At 39.4% G+C, this 21,870-nt stretch overlaps 1 protein-coding gene across 1 annotated transcript in view; it reads right to left on the bottom strand.

The window, feature by feature from the left end:
- The window catches only part of Actr10 (actin related protein 10), a gene marked incomplete in the record, with an annotated part of 36,299 nt that overhangs the window by 9,681 nt on the left and 4,748 nt on the right, over window positions 1-21,870 (bottom strand). The window contains 8 exon segments of the mRNA XM_029566686.1: window positions 587-660; window positions 745-824; window positions 2,858-2,893; window positions 10,379-10,458; window positions 11,282-11,349; window positions 13,695-13,802; window positions 17,026-17,134; window positions 18,576-18,658. Of these exon segments, the coding sequence (XP_029422546.1) occupies window positions 587-660; window positions 745-824; window positions 2,858-2,893; window positions 10,379-10,458; window positions 11,282-11,349; window positions 13,695-13,802; window positions 17,026-17,134; window positions 18,576-18,658 (638 nt within the window).

Below are 21,870 nucleotides of genomic sequence, written 5' to 3' on the forward strand. Positions count from 1 at the left end.
TAACACATGGTGGCTAACAACAAGCCTAACTCCAGTTCTAGGGGATCCGATGCCCTCTTCTGACCTCTGCAGTCATTGCAGACATGGGTGCACTTACACACAAGCAGGCAGTATGCTCATATCCATAAAAAAAAAAAAAAATTAAAAAACAACAACAAAATCTCTCCACATTTCTTCTATTTTTTTGTCTTTTTGAGACAGGGTTTCCCTGTAGCCCCTGCTGGCCTGGAACTCACTATGTAGACCAAGCTGGCCTCAAACTCACAGAGATCTGCCTGCTTCTGCTCCCAAGTGCTGCTCCCATGTGCTACCATGCCCAGCTTATTTTACCTGTGTTTTGCCTGCTTGTATGTAAGTGTGCCACATACAAACAATGTCTATGGAAGCCAGAAGAGGGTATCAGATGTCCCAGAACTGGAGTTAAAGATAGCTGTTAGCCACCATGTGGGCATTGGGACCCCAAACCAGGTCCTCTGCAAGGGCAGCCAGTGCTCTGAACCACTGAGCCATCTCTCCAGTTCCCTTATAGAAAAAATTTTCAGAGTCAAGAATTTAACTATTTTGCTCATAAAAATTAAGGTCTCACCGGATTGATCCAAGCACATGTAAAATCTTCTCTCCATCTAATGGATAGTCAACAGTTGGGGGTGGAGCGGGACGCTGAAATACACAAATACACACATATAAGCATAAGTCTGCATATGTGTAACTTCTGTAAAAGACAACAGATTTTTTTTAGCTTACCTCATTATTCCCATCAATATTAAATTTTGCTGCTTGAATTTTTAGTCCACGCTTCAGATCACTTACAAAGCAAGTACGCACTTAAGAAAGGAGGAAAAAGAGCCTTTGTTACAGCTTGTAGTCAACTGAATGGTGAGCTTCTATCTTGGCTGAACCAATTCTATTGAAGTGGATGTACTACTTAAATGTTCATCTTCTGTAAAATCACATATTATTTATCTCCAGCCTCGACACTGGGAAATTTTATTTCAAATTTTTTTTTGTAGAAAAATACTATAAAAGCCAGCACTTGGAAGGCAGATCTCTTTGAGTTCCAGGCCAGCCTGGTCTATACATAATGAGTTCCAGGCTAGCTGGCTACAGGGAGACCCTGTCTCAAAAAAACAAAACAAAACAAAACAAAACAAAACAAAACAAAACAAAACAAAACAAAACAGGGGCTGGAGAGATGGCTCAACAGTTAGGAACAGTGAATGTTCTTGCAGAAGACCCGGGTTCGAATCCTAGCACCTACATGACAGCTAACAACTGTCCGTAACTCCAGTTCCAGGGGATCCGACAGTCTCTTCTGTCCTCCTTGGGCACTACATGACATGGGTGCACTTACCTACATGCAGGCCACACACACATACACATAAAAATAATAAATAAAATATTAAAAACAAAACAAAAAAACAAACCCAAAACCCGATTATTCAAACATTATCACAATAATCCACTCTTAACAACAGAAGCAATAAATCTTTTTTAAAAAATATTTTTTTATTTTATGTGTATTGTCTGCATGTAGGTAAGTGCACCCATGTCATGCAATCTTATTAAAGTCAATCTAATATACTTTGGTTAAAACTCTAGGATTTGTAAACATTCAATAAAATAACTAGCCTTAGAAAAAGCAGAGTTAAAACATTAACATAAAACCAGTAGTGTGTATGCATGTATACACAGGTATGTATATATGTGAACAAGTGCACATATGTGCATATGAAGGCCACTGGCTGATGTCTTCCTCAATACTCAATAACCCGCCCCCCACCCCCGCCCCGCTTTTACAGGCAGGATCTTTCACTGAACCTAGAGAACTTGCCAACTCAGCTAGGTTTAGACTGGCTGGCCAGCAAGCCCCAGAATTCTCCTGTGTCTGCCTCCTGAGCACTGGGATCACAAGTGTGTACACCACTTTCTGCCTTTCCCACGTGGATTCGAGAGCTGCTGCTCAGGGCCTCACACCTGCATAGCAAACACTTTATAGACTGAGGCATCTCCTCAACCCTAAGCCAGTGATTACTTAAGCAACTTAATATATTTCACACTGTACAAACTACTTCCCTAGTAGCACTGTATATTCTCTACATAATTGAGCCGCTGTTTTAATACCATAATATAAATAATGCAGTTTTTATGCCTGAAGAAAAATCAGCATTTAAAAAGTTTAACTTTTATGCCAGGCATTGTGGCACACACATTTAATACAAGCATTCAGGAGGCAGATCTCTGTCAGATCGAGGCTAGCCTGGTACAGGCGGGGCCATAGCTCAAAAAAAATTGTTTTGCTTTATGAAATGCACAAAAATTCAATAAAAATATTTGGGGGCTGGAGATGGCTCAGTGGTTAAGAGCACTGATTGTTCTTGCAGAGGATCTGGGTTTGATTCCTAGCACCCACATAGTGGCCAACAACTGTCCATAACTGGAGTTCCAGGGGATCTGATGCCCTCTTCTGACCTCCACACGCACTGCATAACACAGGTGCACTTACTACATGCAGGCAATACAGTCATAAACACAAAAATAAATAAAAATAATAAAAAAATTTGAAATATGTTTATTTTAAAAACACTGTATAGTCCTGGCCTGGAACTTGCTATGTAGACCAGACTGGCTTTGACCTCATAGAGATCTGCCTGTCTCTGCCTCCCAACTGCTGGAATTAAACGTGTCTACCACCATGCTTGGCTGAAAAAAAGAAAATGAATTTTTTATATTATTCCACAGCCTATGTATTAGGTATTTTCAGAATATTATGTACACACACACACACACACACACACACACACACACACACAGCGGTAGGTGTGTCATTGGGTTGAGGTTGGGGTTAGACAAGGCAAAACTTTAATATCCTCTAAGATACTTTCTGGAACTGAACCTGAAAAAGAAATTTTATGAGAATTAAAGAATTTCAAGCAAAACTAAAACAACAAAATATTGTTAAAAAAAAAAAAAAGAACTTTAAAGCAAGCACAGAAATCGATCCCTAGAGTCCAAAAGTGCTATAGGGGTTCATAAGCTTAAATGTTATCCTTTTAAATTTTTATTTATTTTTGTTACTTATTTTACTTTTTATGTGTATGAATATATTGCCTGCATGCAAGTGCACCTGTGTCATGCAATGCCTGTGGAGGTCAGAAGAGGGTGTCAGATCCCCTGGAACCGAAGTTACAGATAGTTGTTAGCCACGATGTGGGTGCTAGGAATTAAATCTGGGTCCTCTGTGAGAGCAACCAGTGCTCTTAAGCACCGAGCTATCTCTCTAGCCTGATTTGTTTATATTTTATGTGTATGAGTATGTGCTGTGAACTGAACCCAGGTCCTCTGTAAGAAAAATCAGTGCTCTTAACCACTGAGCCATCTCTCCAGTGACCTATTTTATAATGGCCCTGGCTGGCCTAGAACTTACTATGTAGACCAGCCTGGCCTCAAACTCAGAGATCCACCTGTCTGCCCTCCAACTGTTAGGATCAAAGGTGTGTGCTATCTAGCTGGGCCAGGATATAAATTGTAGCAGGAGGCCCCCAAAGATGGCACGGACCCAGAGCCCTGGGATTCAGCAAGAATTCACTTCACTTCTTGGTCCTCAAATAGCCTGTGAAAAGGAGCCTGCCAAAAGGAGCCCACGCCTCCGTACCCTGCTCGCAAGCCCAGTGACTGCTAACAGACTGTGTGGCGCAGAAAAGGGAAATATAAGGCCTGCCCCCTCCTGCATTAAACGAGCCTGCAGCACCTCGCCTAGTGCTTGCTTCTACCGACTCCCGGTGTCTGTGTGTTGACTCCGCGCGTCTTGCCCCCACCTCCCTAATCGGCAGGGGACCTAATCCAGGTCAGGGTCTTCACAGCTGGCCTGAGAAAGACCCACAACAATGTTATAAAAACAAACCTCTACAACATGGTGGAGGACCAAAGGTGTGGTCTAGTAGTACAGTGCACGCACACAGATACATGAAGCCTCAGATTCAATCCCCAGCACTGTAAAAATTAACAGTAATACCTTCCATTAGGCATGACTAAGTAAATCTTTCATATCAAAAGCTTGTTGGTTATCCTCTGCAAAAGCACTCAGAAGAAATATGGGCTTAAAGATGAATTGTAAGTTCTAAGTTATTTCTATTTCGTGTAATAATAGCTGCCAACAATATCTTAATCCAGTATATCTGGAAGAGCTGGGGAAGAGGTGTTAATGCTTACATGTGGAGGTGGAGGTCAGAGGACAACTTTTAGGGCTCACTTCTCTCCTGGGAATTGAACCCAAGTAAGCAAATGCTTTTACTTGTTGAACCATCTTGTTTGCTTAACAGTACATGCTTTTTCCTTTCCTTTTAAAAAAATTTTTATTATTTTTATTTATGTGTATGAGTGTATTGCCTGCATGTGTGTAAGTGCACCCATATCATGCAGTGCCTGCAAAGGTCAGAAGAGGGCCTCAGATTTCCTTGGAACTGGAGTCATGGAAGGTTGTTAACTGCCATGTAGGTGCTGGGACCGACTGTGGGTCCTCTGCAAGAGCAGCCAGTACTCTTAACTGCTGAGCAATCTCTCCACCCCCTTTCCTTTCCTTTCTTTTTTGTCTTTTTGAGACAGGGTCTCCCTACAGCTCCAGTTGGCCTGGAACTTGCTATGTAGACCAAGTTGGCCTCAACTCACAGAGATCTGCCTGCTCTGCCTCTAGAGTACTGGAATTAAAGGTGTGCACCACTATGCCTACCTCTTTCCTTTTCTAAGATTCATGCATTTTTAATGTGAGTGTTTTGCCTGCATATATGTAAGTGCTCCATATGCATGCAGAGCCTGTGCAGGCAAGAAGAGGGCGTTAGATCCCCTGGAACTGAAGATATGAATGGTTGCCAACCATGTGTTCTGGGAGCCAAACTGGGGGTCCTCTGCAGGAGGCTGAGCCACCTCTCCAGCCCCACCAGTATGTATTTTTTAAAAAGGAACACATATAGTCAGGCATGTTGGTGCATGCCTTTAGTTCCAGGACTTGGGAGGTAGAGGAAGGTGGATCTCTGTGAGTTCCAGGTCAGTTAGGGCTACATAGTGAGATCCTGTCTCAAAAAAAAAGTCAGGCAGGAGAGATGGCTCAGCAGTTAACAGCAGTGACTGCTCTTAGAGAGGACCTGGGTTAGATTCCTAGCACCCACATGCAGCTAACAACCATCCACATCTCCAAGTCTAGGGGATCTGATGCCCTCTTCTGGTTTCTGTGGATACTGCTTGCAGATGGGAGCACTTTACACATATGTAGGCAAAACACTCATACATGTAAATTACAAATAAATTTAAAAAAATTTAAAACAGGAGCACATACAATTTTTTTCTTCAAGGTAAAGGCACGACTACCTCAAATAAAGGGCCAACGCCAACCTGAGCTACACGGAATTCTAGGCAACTAAGCCTAGTAAGACCTGGTTTCAACAATAGGTGAAACACAAAAACACACCAAAAACTAATAGTCAAAAAGTACCTTTTTGAAAGAAATGTATGTAATATAAAAAGTCTTGCAATATACTAGTAAGGTTACCTGATTATTTGACAAGCTTTCATTTTCTGAGTTAGAAACAAAAATTTTTAACCTAAATTTAAAGTCTTCTAAACCAGCTGAATGACACATGCCTTTAGTCCCAGCATAAGGCAGATCTCTGTGAGTTCAAGGACAGTCTGCTCTACATAGCAAGTTAAAAAAAAATGAATCCTGGAGCTCACTATGTAGACCAGGCTGGCCGTGAACTCACAGAGATCCACCTACCTCTGCCTCCCAAGCCCCCAGCTTTTCTAAACCCATTCTTAAAAAACTGGATTGGTGTATTAAAAAAAAAAAAGAAATTCATAGCTAAGAAATGGATCACGACAAATGAATAAACATTGCAATTCTTTTACTTAGATCTGTTTATCTTGTCTTCTGTAGCTTTCTGACTGGATCTGAAATTATAATCAATGTAATCTAAAACCTCAACTTCAAAGTATCAATCCATAACTTAAAAAATAGCATATTTAATAATACTGTGCTTGAAAAAGAGCAAAAAATTGTTACCAATATTAAATGACTTTAGAGGCTGGGAGTATAGCTCAGTGGTATAGCTTATGCTTAGTATGCACAACACTTTGAGTTTAATTCCTAGCACCCCATCCCAAAACCACTCATAAATGCAACTTAAAGATGTATTACCTTTAGTAACCCTGTTCTTTCCAATTTCTTTTGTGTTTTATAATATGGTAGTAATAACACACAAAGATTATAAACATACATATTGAAAGCATATGGTTCGAAGTTTTTTTAGTATGTAATCAAAACAGCTTGAAGATTCCTATCCTTAAATATTAAAATTTAACTGGGTGGGTGTGATGGCATACATCTGTGACCACAGCACTTGGGAGGTGAAGGAAGCAGGATCAGCAATTCAAGAACAGCTTTAGCTACATAGAGACCAGCTTGGGCTCCAAGAAACCCAGTCTCAAAAAACCAGAAAAAAACAAAAACAAAAACCCAAGTGCTAAAATTTAGTTCACAAGAGGGTAAAGATATCCTTCAAGATTTAAGCCTGGGTATAAATAGATGAGAGAAATGTAACTATATTATAAGAATCTACAATCTAAGAGCAAGTGCTAAAGTCTGTAGCATTTTGCAACTGCTGACCTCTTTCTAAGAATATTCAAACAAATTTCAGCACAAGTTAAAGAAATATCTGGTAATATAAGAAGCAGTTTTCTGGGGGATGGAGAGATGGCTCAGCAGTTAAGAGCACTGACTGTTCTTGCAGAGGACCTGGGTTTGATTCCCAGCACCCACATGGCGGCTATGAACTATCTTTAACTCTGGTTCCAGGGGAATGTGAAGCCCTCTTCTGAGCTCCACAGCATTGCGTGACACGGGTGCACTCACATACATGTAGGCAACACACTCATACACATAAAATAAAAATAATACATATAATATTTTTAAAAAGTCTGATTTTGTAAAAAAATAGTTTTCTGTTGGTAAAAATAAAGTAAGCTTGAAAATAATAGAGTTTAATTTAGTTAGGATTAGATGCTGCTTTGAAGAGAGGAGACAATGTTGGCAAATAATCTGTGCAAGTAAAGAATGGAAACAGCAGTGATCCCTGGCTCTGAAAAGTTCCACCTTAATTTCAGTCCCCCCCCCTTTTTTCTTCTTTTTTTGGTCTTTTTGAGACAGGGTCTCCCTGTAGCCCCAGCTGTCCTGGAACTCACTATGTAGACCAGGCTGGCCTTGAACTCACAGAGATCTGCCTGCCTCTGCCTCCCAAGTGCTGGGATTAAAGGTGTGTGCCACCACGCCTGGCCAATTTCAGTCAATTTAGGAGAATAAAAAGCATAACATTTTGGCATGTAATTAAAATTTTTTCATTTTCAAATCAGCATACTTGGTGTTTTATTTTTGGAGATAGAGCCTTGTTATGTGACTCAGGCTAGCCTTGGACTTACAAATCTGCCTTAGTTTCCTGAGTTCTGGAATTATTCATTCTTTTTTGAAATAGGTTCTAAATACTACATGAAAAAGTCTAGTTAAAATTCATTTGAGGATCTCAAGTATATCTAAGACTCATATCTATACTTTGCTAAGGATTTAAAAAAGGGCATTTTTAAATTGTTTACATTTCTGGTCCTCCTATGTCATCCAGCAAACAATGTTTTAGTTTCTCAGTATCAGAACTGTAATACAGACTAGAATTCTGAGGTGCTTGTGTGGAAAAGATTAGACCAGTCCTAGGAAGTTCATGAAGGAAATCAAACCTAAAAATGTGGAGTTTCTAATTTTATAATTGGAGCTCCCCCACCCCAGGATGATGCCTTTGATGCCTTTGTACATTGCCTAGTTAGTTTGTTAGTCTCAAATACAATCATCCTGCCTCAGTCTTCTGAGTTGCTGGAATTACAAGAGCATGCCACCATGCCTGCCTTATGATCAGTTTTAAGTAACATCTTTATTAAAAATATTTTGGAATGCTATACTGAACTTAGCTATCTTTGGAGACCTTACTGCTACCATGATATACGAAGAATAACAAAATTTAACTACAATAGAAAACCTAATTAGATCTACAGGATCAGGAAGAAAATGCTATTATCTTAACTATTAGGAAGGCGGGATAGGAAGACAAAAAGCAAGGTTAAATGACCCTAAACCACACCTTTCTCTGTCCAACATATATTCACAAGTGCACAAAGGCACTATGCTAGATGCTGTTATTCTGAAAAGTAAGATGGGGACCCTCAAAGTCTATTGTGAGAAACAGGTAAGCTAACAGGCAAATGGTAATCTATGGCATTAAAGCTTAACGGAGAACAATTTACTCTGCTTAGGGAAGAGGAGGAAAGCTTTACAGAATGGATATTCCAGTTGGGTTATGCACAGGAAGTAGTGAGGGGAAAAACTCCTAGGTAAAGAAATAAGATACACAGGGTAGTACAAGTACTCTTAGTGATGGAAAAAGACCATAAAAAATTGTGGCTGAACACTAGGTATGTTAGTGGATGCTTTTAAGCTCTGTACTCAGAAAGCAGAGGCCAGCCTAGTCTACATAGAGTTTCAGGCCAGCCAGGGCTACATAGTGAGAACCTGTCTCAAAAAATGAAAAAAGAAAAAAAAGCTGAAATAAGGAGTAAAGTATATCAAACATATAAATTTGGATTTAACCTGTAGGAGCTAAGGAAGCTTCTCAAGCAAAAGACAATCAGATTTTAAGGGACAGTTATTCCTGGCAACACTGTGAAATAAAGTGATCAGTACAGGCATAGGCCCCTGTAACAGTGCAAACAAAAATAATGAAGGAATAGAATAAAATGTTATCTTTGTTTTCATATGTCCAGAGACATGAAAGATGGGGAAAAAAAGAGGTGAAATTAAAAGAGATTGCTGAGGAAGATTAAAAAGATTCACTAAATACCCATCTATAAAAAAGAGAAACAGAGAAGATGTTATTGCCTTAATCTAATAATAATTGATTGAAAAAAATGTGAGAGAAGAGATGATGTCTTCACTTTTGGAGTACTAACTTTTTCTAAAAAAACGGTATATTACATATATATTATATATTTATGTGTACGAGTGTTTTTCCTGCATGTATGTAATTGCACCTGTGTGGTACAAAGCCTGCGGAGGCCAGAAGAGGGCATTGGATCTCTGGGAACTGGCGTTTTGGATGATTGTTAGCCACAATGTAGGTTCTGGGAATTGAACCCAGGTCCTCTGCAAGAGCAGCCAGGGCTCTTAACTGCTGAGCCATCTCTCCAGCCTCTGGAGTACTACTTTTTGAAGTTTAAAGTGATATGCATAGCTTACATCTAATAATCGACTGGAAATCTGAGAATCGAATTCAGAAAGAGCAGGCACAGTTATACATTTGAGAACCAACAGCATGTGGATCTAACTATAGTCAAAAGAGGAAATGACGTGTTTAAAAGTCAGTAGAATAAAGAAGGAAAAGAAGTTCTTAGGGGAATACCAGTGAAGAGAGCAGAAACAGAAATCAAGAAGGAATATTCAGAAATAACATAACGTTTTCAAAAGAAAATCCCAAGGCTAGAGAGCCCAGTACTTAAGAGCATTTGCTGCTCTTGCAGTGGACCTGGGTTCAGTTCCCAGCACATGGCAGCTAACAACCCTCTGTAACTCTAGTTCCAGTGGATCCGACACTCCCTTCTGGCCTCTTTGAGCACTGTATGCACATTGTGCTCTTACAAACATGCAGGCAAAACACTAATATACATAAAGTAAAAATAATTACATTTTAAGAAGAAAGAAAGAAACCTGAGAGCAAAGGGAAGGGGAGATTTTAGGACAAAATGATCCAAAACACCAGGTTCTAGGAAAAGATAACTAACACACAGCTGGTGTGATTAATAGCACTGACTGACTTTATAATCGGAACAAGGTCGACAGAGTGGCAAAGGCGAGGTGAGAATAAGTATGCAATGGGAAAATACTCAAATATAAGCTAAAAAAAAAAATGAAAAGGTGTGTTGGTGCATGCCTTTAATTCCAGCACCAGAAGCAGAGGCTGGTGGATCTTTGTGAGTCTGAGGTGAACTAGTCTACGTAGGAAGTTCCAGAGCACCTAAGGGTACACAGTGAACTCTGTCTCAAACAAAAAAAAAGGGGGGGGGGGGGGTTGGAGAGATGCCTCAACAGTTAAGAGCACTGGCTGCTCAGTTCCCAGGACCCACACAGTGCCTAACAACTGTACATAACTCTAGTTCCAAGGGATCTGACGCCCTCTTCTGACTTCTGCAGGCATTGCACACATGGGTACACTTGCAGACATGCAGATAAATAACTTACATAAAAAATAAAAAAAAATTTTAAAAAGAGTACACTTTTAAACAGCTTATTACGTACCCATCACAGAGGGAAGGCTCTGTTCTTTAGCAACTCCAGTGTCAACAGCACACTGCTCCAACAGCTGAGTTTCCAATTCCCTGGAATTTGAAAAAAATCATTGAATTAAAACACTGCAACTTCAGGCTGGAGAGATGGCTCAGCAGTTAAGAGCACTGATTGCTCTTATAGAGGACTCAGGTTTGATTCCACATGGTGGCTAATAACCATCCATAACTTTAGTTCCAGGGATTTGATGCTCTCTTCTGACCTCAGTGGACACTGTACAACATGGGTGCAGGCAATATCCTCATATACATAAAAGCAGTAAATAAAATATTAAAAAGAAACTAAAAAAAAAATTCAACTTATATCCCCCTTTTTTTTTTTTTTTTTTTTTTTCGGTCTTTTTGAGATAGGTCTCCCTCCCTGTAGCCCCAGCTGGCTTGGAACTTACTATGCTTACTATGTAGACCAGGCTAGTCTTGAACTCAAAAAGATCGCCTGCTTCATGCCTTGTCTTTTCTTATTTAGCATTTTTACTTACTCTGTAAAAAATCAAGACACCTTACAGTTTTGAGGCAGGGTCTCCTCTAGCCCAGGCCAGCCTCCAACTGGCTACGTAGCTGAGGGCAACCTTAGTTTCTGATTCTCCTGCCTCTACCTCTCAAGTGCTGAGATTTTAGGTGTTCATCGTCATGCCAGGTTTTGTGCAGTGCTGGGGTTGGAACTTGGGTGTTCATGCATGCTAGGCAAGCACTCTAGCAACTAAGTTATATCTTCAGCCTGGTAAAAAATGGTTTTATCTCTAAAAGGTTAAACATATTCAAAGCTAAAAGGGAACGCAATAAATTAAGAATCGTATTACAAGTATCTGCTTTTGTGGCACTGGTGAGAGAATATGCTAAATTCTAAGAAACTTACTTGTGAAGAGCTTTTCCTCCTAAGGGGAGTGCTCCCCAGCAATTCAGAACTGGGATTCCTTCATATATCTATAGTGTAGTCAAGGACATTACTATTTTAGGAGATAAAATGTTTCCTTGATATTTACCTCATCTTCTACAGTATTATTCTAAATTGACTTGATGACAAATTCTTATTTCTTGTTTTAAAGAATTCGAGAAAATTCAAAGAGCAAGTCTTTTTCATGGTGTTCACCAAAAACAGACTTAAAATATGTGCGTACACACACACACACACACACACACACACACACACACACACATACTTTCACTCACTCACTCACTCACTTCATTAATTAGGACTGAAACATCTAATAAAGCAGCCACTAACCATGTATTCCTATTGACCACTTAAAATTCAGCTATTCAGAACTGTACTATAAGAGTAAGTTACACAGCAAAGTTACAAGACTTTAATGAAGAGAAAAAATGAACTGTATTATTTCATTATAATTTTATATAGACTGTATACAGGACTAATATTTCGAATATATTGGGCTAAATAAAATGTACTATTAATTTTACCCATTTATTTATTTGGTCTTTTTTATTTTTTGGTCTTTTTGAGACAGGGTCTCCCTATAGCCCCAGCTGTCCTGGAACTATGTAGACCACGTTGGCCTTGAACTCACAGAGATCTGCCTGCCTCTGCCTCTGCCTCCCGAGTGCTGGGATTAAAGGCGTGCGCCACCGAGTCCAGCTTTATCTCTCTTTTTATATGGCTCACCCTCAATTGCTACTAGTCAGCTGAGGGGATAGTGTACAATACTGTACTGTGGCTGTATTACCTTACTTTACATATTATTTTTGTTAATACTTAATAAGAACAATATTTATAAAAAGGAAAAAAAAAACCTGTTAAGAGCGTCAGTTTATGGCACAAACACGGATTTATATCCTAGCCATATACTTACATGAACTTGGGTCCACCACTTTCCCTAACTGTCAATTTTCTCTTTTATATGAAAAAATTAATACTTATATGGCAGGATTTTTTTAGAATTAAACACATAGTATTTTATATTTGCAAAACCATTGTGTAATTCCTTAGATGTGAATGGTTATTTCCCTTCTGTGAATACTTCCTCTCATACAAATGTAGATCTCAAAACTTCAAGTCTTATGTGTATGTGCTTTAACCACGTTTTCTTTTTTCTTTTTTTTTAATAGTTATTATTTTTATTTTATGTGTATGAGTGTACTGCCTGCATGTGAGTGCACCCATGTCGTGCAATGCCATGGAGAGAGGGCTTTGGAGTCCCCTGGAATTGGAGTTAAGGACGGTTCGTAGCCGCCATGTGGGTGCCGGGAATAGAACCCAGGTCCTCTGCAAGAGCAGCCAGTGCTCTTAACTGCTGAGCCATCTCTCCAGCCCCTTTAACCACCTTTTCAATAAACCGACATTCAGTGATAATTCTACAAAAGCTTACCTATACTTTGTTTATAAGCTTATGCCAGTTTATATAATCAGTAATTCTATTCTGGGAGACACTGTATTATTAGTTGTGCTTTAGTGAATGATCTAAAACTATGGCACTTAGTAAGTTATGATGTGCCAGGTATTACACTAAATGCAAAGACTACTTAACACATAAATATTTTCATGAGATGGAGTATTATTACCATTATATAGATACGGAAACTAATGCCAAGCATTTAAGCTTCTTGACTGGTATCGTGTAAGGAAGAAGCACAGCTAAGATTTGTACTTACTGAGTATCTGATTTTCAAACTACAGCTCATAAACCCTATGGTGTACTATTTCTAATATCCTCTGGAGACAGGAAAACGATGTATTAACTTTTCTATAGTGAAGGCCAATTTCACTCTATTCTTCCATTTTAAAATTTTTTTTCAGTTGAATTTTCTTTTAGTTTATCCTATTACTCTTTGTATGATTTTCTTTTCTGAGAATTTAACTACGCCACTCAAGTTCTTTCATACATCTTAGTTAGCTGATGTATATCTTGAAAATTGAACATAATATATACCAGTTCTGCTCCTGAAGCATAAACTAGGACTGAATCATAATCTCTACCAAAAGGAAGCATTTTAAATCTTACAATTCATTATTTTTTTGAGGGGGGGAATCTTTTTAAGACAGGGTCTCCTTGTAGTCCCAGGTGGCCTTGAACTCACAGAGTTCCACCTGCTCTGCCTCTGAAGTGCTGGGACTAAAGGTGTGAGCCACCATGACCAGCAAATCTTACAATTCTATTAACTTTACTACATGATATTCATGAATACAATACATGTACATAGTAACCCAAAGCAGTTCAATAATGAAAATCATTGGTTTTAAGCCCAATTACTTTAGTTAAAAATAGAAGAAAAAAACTACACAATGGCCTAGTTGATTAAAAAAAAAAAGATACAGGCAACACCAAGCTTTCCCTATAGCCACAATCCAGGACCATGGCAGAATTAATCCCAAGCGTCAGAAGAGCCATTAGATGACTTGGAGCAAGTAAGACAGATGGAACCTAGAAAAAGAAAACAGCAGCAATGAGATCAGAATGGACGTCAGGTTTGAAGATGTGTACCTGGTCTGCAAATATACTTGAAAAAATTCATAGACATATTGCACTTATTTATATTAATGATATCTGTTCAACCAATGTTTGGTATTAAATGAAGAACTAGCTTGTTGGTTTAGATGAATTTGTTCAATAATCAAAATACACTGTAATAAACAGATATAATTTAACTAGTTTGTTTCATTCCAAAAGACAATTCTGAAGCATTTTTATTAACACTACCTATTTTGGAGTGGACAAATGAAAGGGATAAAAAGAGGCCCAAAAACATAAATTCAGAGGATGATATTAAAAAATGAGATGTCTTTACCATCTACATGAAAATACAGGAAAGCATTCTCTTTCTTTTATTTGGGGGAGAAGGGCAAGACAAGGCCACAAATGTAACCCAGGCTGTCCTTGAACACAGTGATCCTCCTGCTCAGCCTCCTGAGCACTGGGAATACAGACATGCATCCTCATGCCCAGCTTTAAGAAAGAATTCCTTCCTCCCTCCCTCCCTCCCTCCCTCCCTTCTTTTTCTTTCTTTCTGGTCTTTTTTGAGACAGGGTCTCCCTGTAGGTCCAGCTGGTCTGGAACTCACTATGTAGACCAGGCTGGCCTTGAACTCACAGAGATCTGCCTGCCTCTGCCTCTGGAGTGCTGGGATTAAAGGTGTGCACCACCACACATAAATGATTTTTTTCTTTTGAAGATAGGGTCTTTTTTTCTAAATATTTATTATTTTTTTATTTTATGTGTATGAGTATATTACCTGCACTTACGTAAGTGCACCTGTATTGTGCAATGCCTGCAGAGATCAGAAGAGGATGGCAGATTTCCCTGGAACTGAAGTTATGGACGGTTGTTAGCCACCATGTGGGTGCTGGGAATTGAAACCCAGATCTTCTGCAAGAGCAACCAGTGCTCCTAACTGCTGAGCCATCTCTAGCCCCTGAAGACAGGGTCTTGTATAGCTCAGGCTGGTCTTTTTTCTTTTTAATTTATTGGAAGTGAGAGAGGCTGTACCTGTGCACACATGTGGAGATCAGAGGACAACTTGTAGGCATTAATTCTCTCCCTCTACCATGTATGTCCCTGGGATCAAACGCAGGTTGTCAGGCTTGGTGGCAAGCACCTTTACTCCATGAGCCACATCAACAGCTATCACCCGTACCCCTACCCCCACCACTGGTCTTGAACTCCCTATGTAGCTGAGGTTAACCTTCAGAGAATCTTCCTCACTCAGAGAAGACCAGACAGACCTTATTTTGTCTTCTACTACTGTGATGAAATTCTCCAGAATCTTCCTCACTCAGAGAAGACCAGACACACCTTATTTTGTCTTCTACTACTGTGATGAAATTCTCCAGTCAATGGCAGCAGTAAGGACAGTGTGTTTCTTCACACTTGTCTTACAAAAATTACTTAGAATCAACTGTCCTTGTCACAGTGGCATTTTCAGAATGCAACATATTTTGTCTTTACTTTTTTCCCCTTCTTTTTTCAGTTATTATTTTTTTTTTATTTTATGTGTTGAGAGTATTGCCTGCATGTGTGTAAGTGCACCTGTATTGTGCAATGCCCATGGAGGTCAGAAGAGGGTGTCGGATTCCCTGGACCTGGAGTTACAGATGGTTTAGATGCCATGTGGGTGCTGGGAATGGAAGCCAGGTCTTCTGCAAGAGCAGTCACTGAGCCGTTTCTCCAGCACCCCCTCCCCCAACTTTTTGAGAGCGGTCTTAAGTAGCCCAGGCTGACTTCAAATTTACTCTATAGCAGAGAATGACCTTGATCCTTCTAACTCTACCTTCCAAGAATTGGGATTATAGGCAAACACTGCTTTGCCCAGTTTATATCTAATTAACTTATAATATACTGTATACACTTTAGATACTCTTTCATTTTTCTCTGTTGAAAAGAACTCTAATTTCAAGGCAGAGGTTTTTAAAAATTCGAGACTCTGGCCTACTATCAAATGTAATAATCTTACAACATATTCTTGTACTTATAAAATAAAAAATAACAAGTAGTATTACTAAAATTGAGAGGTAAACCTCATTCCAGGGATTACCCACGTACTCCAAAGGACACAATACTTAAATATTTCATTTAAAAGAAAGCTAAAGACTAAAATGAAAGAACTGAAGACTTCACAACAGTCACTCTTAACTAAACAAAAGAACTAGAAAGACATGGAAGAAATGCATAATGAACTTCATAGCACTTAATGTCTTTTAAGTCTAAAAAGTCTCCATATTGAGACTTTTAATATTTATTTTACAGGCTGTTGAGATGGTTCAGTGGTTAAGAGCACTGGCTGCTCTTGCAGAGGACAAGGGTTCCAATTCCCAGCACCCACATGGTGGCTAACAAACATCTGTAACTCCAGTTCCAGGGGATCTGATGCCTTCTTCTGACCTCCTCAGGCACTGCATGACATCAGTGCATTTATATACATGCTGGCAATATACTCAACACTTAGAAAATAATCATAATAATAAATAAAATATTTAAAAAGCACTTATTTTACATTGAAATAAGTAGCTAAAAAAGTTTTTTTTTGGTCCTTTTTTGAGACAGAGTCTCCCTAATAGCCCCAGCTGGCCTGGAACTCACTATGTAGACAAGGTTGGCCTTGAACTCACGGAGATCCACTTGCCTCTGCCTCCCAAGTGCTGAGATTAAAGGCGTGCACCACCATGCCTGGCCAATAAGTAAAATTTTAGTAATAACAAAAAAAACCCTTATTACCTATTACCCTATTAGCTTAACTGCTGACACACCATGAATAAGTGCATAAAGAGGAACTGGAAAGATGGCTCAGCAGTTAGGAGTACCTGCCGAGGATGGGGTTCGGCTCCCAGCACCCATAAAGCAGCTCAAAGCCATCTGTAACTTCAGTTCCAGTGGACCTGACACCCTCTTCTGGCCTCCAAGGGCACTGCGTGTAAATCAAAACAATTAAAAACTATACAGCAAGTTTGAGGCCAACTTCGGCTTCATAATACCCCACCTTAAAAATGCCAAAAACAAATTTAAAATATTAAAAATAAGATGGAGAAGTGATTAAAGAAGACACCCAACCTTGGGCCTACATACAAATCTGCAAATACATATGCATACAAACATGTACACACATACACACACACAACCCCACCCCCAAAAAAACCCAACTAAAAATAGGTACCTCAAAATATTTGAAAAGAACACGAGTGAGGGTCTCTCTGAAGTGGGAAGGACATAACACCGACTCAATAACCACAACCCGGCGGTCTCGGGGATTCACCAACAGATGCCTGAAAAATGACAGCTTCATTTTAAAAGGAAATAAAGGTCTGTACTTCTTTTGGTAACTAATGCAATTTAAGAATAGAGAAAATATACTACTGTATCTTAGGATACTCTATGACAAAAAGACATCTCCGTTTTGCTAAATTAGGAAAATGTTTTTGAGTTCTTAAAATGTGCCAAGCACTGCAGTAGGAACTCATTAACTCAGAAAACGAGAACTACAGCCATGATGATTACCACCCTTGGCCATCACATAGATTCTTTCTTTTGTGGATCTGTGAAAGTAATGTTAAGTTCATAAAGCTCCAAATGCTACAGACATTAACTTAAAAACCACCAAGAAACTGCCCAGAAACTACCAGAAATGGTTTGCATTATTTTTTCATTCTTGTGACTGTTCAAGCACATACCCGAGCAGCAATACACATTCCATAGTTGTTCTTTTTTGTGTGTGGTGGCAGTGGTGGTGTTTGGTCTTTCTGAGACAGCTGTAGCTCCTGCTGGCCTGGAACTTGATATGTAGACCAGGCTGGCCTCGAACTCAGAGATCTGCCTGCCTCTGCCTCCAGTGCTGGGACTAAAGACGTGTGTCACCACACCCGGCTTCCATAGTTGTTCTTTAACATGTCTTTCTCACTTATCAATATACTTTAGAGACTTCTGTATCACTACGTAAAGTTCAGAAACATACATACTTTTTTTTTCCCTGCTTGGGGTGAACTCAGAGCTTTCAGCATACAAATCAAGTGCTCCACCACTGAAAAACATGCCTCAGGCCCCCAGTACTGACTGGATATTTCACCATATGGATATATCCAATAATTTACTTATCAACACCCTTTATTAATGCATTTTATTTGTCTTCAGTATCTTCTTATAGGTTTTTAATTTTCTAATCTTCAAATATGTTTTTCAGCTGGGCATGGTGGTGCAGGCCTTTAATCCCAGGACTCAGGAAGCAACGTTAGGTGGATCTCTGTGAGTTCCAGGCCAGCCTGGTCTACATAGTGAGTTCCAGGCCAGCTAGGGCTATAGGGAGACCCTGTTTCAAAAAAGAACCCCCCCCCCAAAAAAAAAAGGTTTCCAAAAGGTTGAAGATAAGGACTGGCAAGATGGCTCTGAGTGTAAAGGCATCCGTTTCTAAGCCTGCCACCTGAGTTTGATCCTTAGGATCTACATGGAGGAAAGAGAACTGAATTCCCTAAGTTGTCCTCTGACCTCCCCACAGACTTAAATAAGCATGCACACAAAGAATTTTTTAAAAAGCAGTGTTTTTAAAAATTTTAAAAGGCTGAAGATAAGCAAGTAAAACTGGCAATGGAACCCAATTTTTCTTTTCTTTTTTTGCATCAAATGTAACACAACCAAACATTCCTACAACTGACATTAGGAAAAAAATTTAATTGCTAAATCTAGGGAAAAACCCTAAACAACATGACATCTTACCTGAAATACAGTATGTGGATGAATTCCTTTAGGTAGGAATATAATTCTTCTGTATTGATATTATACTGAACAACTTTGATCGGCTGTAAAAAATTTAAATGATTTGTTAATTTATATTAACAAAACAATCTCAAATTAAAATGTACTTTTATTTACTAATATATTTCCTTATAATGAATGGAATTTATATTAAGAATGGATGCAAAAATTAAAAAGATTAATTTTGAGCTAAGGCTGAAGCTGGTATACTTACAGCTTCATAAAGAAGCTGCATAAAGCATGCATAAAGCCTTAGGATCGATCCCCAGCACTGCATGAAAGAACAGTACTGATGTAGTGGCACATGCCTAAAATCCCAGCACTTGGGGGGCAGGCAGGAGAATGAGAAGTTCAAGGGTTCAAGGTCATCTGAGTCTGAGGCTAGCCTGGGTGGTATGAGACCCTATCTTTGAAAAAGAAAAAAAAGATAATCTCTTAAATTAGGAATTTCTAAGAACTGGCAATGCCTAAAATGAGGAAATTCTTGATTTGCAGTAACAGAAGTCTACGTCTCCATTTAAGCATAGAGTTGTTTGCACAGGCATCTTCTGTCCATCTGACTCATTGCATATAATTGATGATAAAATCAGCACTGATTAAAAAGCATCACAGGCTTCCTTGATTCATTCCCTTTAGGTACTCCTAAAGTTCTGATACCTTCTCTTCTAAGTTCATTAAGGAACTGACTAGGTGACACAGTAATGTCAATTTTTATGTAGCAAAATGAAAAACTGATAGGAGCTTCCATCACACTTTGAACATCACAAATATATACTGTATCAGGGCTGGAGAGACGGCTCAGAGGTTAAGAGCACTGACTGCTCTTACAGAGGACCCAGGTTCGAGTCCCAGGACCCACATGATGGCTAACAACCATCTATAACTCCAATTCCAGGGGAATCTGATGCCTTCTTCTGACCTCCGTGGGCACTGAACAACACAGGTGCACTTACATGCAGGCAATACAATCATACACATTTAAAAAAAAATTATATATATATATATAAAATCTATTATGGCAGAGCATGGTGTTGTGTACAAGCCTGTAATCCCAGCACTTGGGAGTTCAAAATCAACCTGGTTCCAGGCTAGCCCAGGCTACACAGTGAAAGCTTGTCTTAAAACAATTAAAACAAAACAGAAACCAAATATTTACTATATTTTCAGCTTGTCCAAGGATTTGCAGAAATTTCTTACACCAATAAAGTTTTTTTTTGGTCTTTTTGAGACAGGATCTCCCTGTAGCACCAGCTGCCCTGGAACTCACTACATAGACCAGGCTGGCCTTGAACTTACAGAGATCCCCTTGCCTCTGCCTCCCGAGTGCTGGGATTAAAGGCGTGCGCCACCACGCCCGGCCAATAAAGTTTTTTGACCAAGCATAACTAAAAGGATTTCTGATATATTTCAGTGCCAAATATAAATTGATATTCCATTTTATTCTGCTATGACATGTTTTTCTTGTTTATTGTTTGGGTTTTCTGACAGTCTTATATTACCCAGGTTGGCCTTAAACTCACTATGTCTCTGAGGATGATTTTGAACTCTTTTTAAACTTTATTTACTTATTATTTATTTTATATGTATGAGTGTTATGCCTGCATAAATGTAAGCACACCTGTGTTGTCCAGTGCCCGAGGGGGTGAGATTAGGGTGTTGGATTCCCTAGAACTGGAGTTATGGATGGCTGTTAGTCACCATGTGGGTGTTGGATTCGACCCCGGGCTTCTGCAAGGGTAGCCAGTGCTCTTTACTGCCAAGCCATATCTTCAGTCCCTGATCTTGAATTCTTGATCCTCCTGTCTCTACAGGCATGTGCGACCACATCCGGCTCCATAATGTGTACAACCAAATATGCTCACATGTGACTGCAAAGGTAATAAAGTCTATCATCTTAAACAGATTCTATCAGTTCATATTAAGCAAGTGAAACTAAAATTAAGAGAGCAGAATTAACATTTTACCAAGAAAGTCATCAACTCAGTGATCATTACAATGCTTATCATTTTTGATCTATTTAAGAAGAATTTGGAGGCCAGGCATGGTGGCTCACACTTTTATTCTAGCACTTGGGAGGCAGAAGTAGGTATGTCTCTTTGAGTTTGAGGCTAGCCTGGTCTACATAACAGTTTCAGGCCAGCCACGGTTATAGGGAGACCCTGTCTCAAAAAAAACCCCAAAGTTTAAATGATTCCCCACACCAGTGGCTCCTTCCTCTGGGGCTGATCCTGGCTTCAAAGTAACAACAGCTCCATCGGCTCAGTGCTTACTTCTATTTGCATCATCTGAGCACTCATTAGCCAACATTTTTCTACATTTATTATTCATTACTATATACATTTATTACTTATGCATGTGCATGCATGCAGCATAGCACACCTGTGGAAGTCAGATGACAACTTGTAAGAGTTGGTTCTCTCAGCTGGGTGTGGTGCCACAGGCCTGTAACCCAGCACTCAAGAGGCAGAGGCAAGTGATCTCTGAGTTCCAAGCCAGGCTAGTCTACATTGCAAGTTCCAGGCCAGCTGAGGCTACAGGGAGACCCTGTCTCAACAAAACAAGAGTTGGCTCTCCCCTTTAATTACGTGGGTTCTAGGGATTGAACTTAAGTCCTCAGGCTTGGCGGCCAGTGCCTTTACCCACTGAGCCAGCCCTGGCCAACATTTTGAATACAAAATTTTATTTTGTTTTTTTGTATGTCCTAAGATAGCATCCAACAACACACAGCTGTCAGCCAAAGCCATTAATGATTTTCCAGGTTATTACTGTTTTTGCTAGTTCTTTGTTTATAAAATTACACAGGTTTTGTATAGTCAACTCCAACTTCACGTTCCTCACAGAGCTTGTTTTACAAAATGTATGGTTTGGCAAAACACACTTTTTAGGAATACAGCATTATGTTATAGCAGAAGCATCCACATATTTTCTAAGACAGGGTCTCATGTAGCCCAGACTGGTCCTGAACTCACTAGGTAGTGGACTAGGCCTTGAACCCCTAATCCTCTTTGTCACTGCCTGACTGCTGGAATTATAAGAGTATCCTACCACAACTGTTTACACAGTGCTGGAAAGTAAACCCAGGGCTTTGTACAAGCTAGGTAAGCCTGCTACCAACTGAGCTACATCCCTATCACTGCGTGCCATTTTCTAACAGGTAAACTTATACAAAACTATTCTTTCTACTAGTCTATAATTCCTAATCTGCCATATCAGTTGACAAGAAATTTACTTTAAAAAAAAAAAAAAAAGAGTCTAT

The sequence above is a fragment of the Nannospalax galili genome, unplaced genomic scaffold (genome assembly GCF_000622305.1).
Source record: "Nannospalax galili isolate Female #2095 unplaced genomic scaffold, S.galili_v1.0 scaffold336, whole genome shotgun sequence".
NCBI classification, from domain to species: domain Eukaryota; kingdom Metazoa; phylum Chordata; class Mammalia; order Rodentia; family Spalacidae; genus Nannospalax; species Nannospalax galili.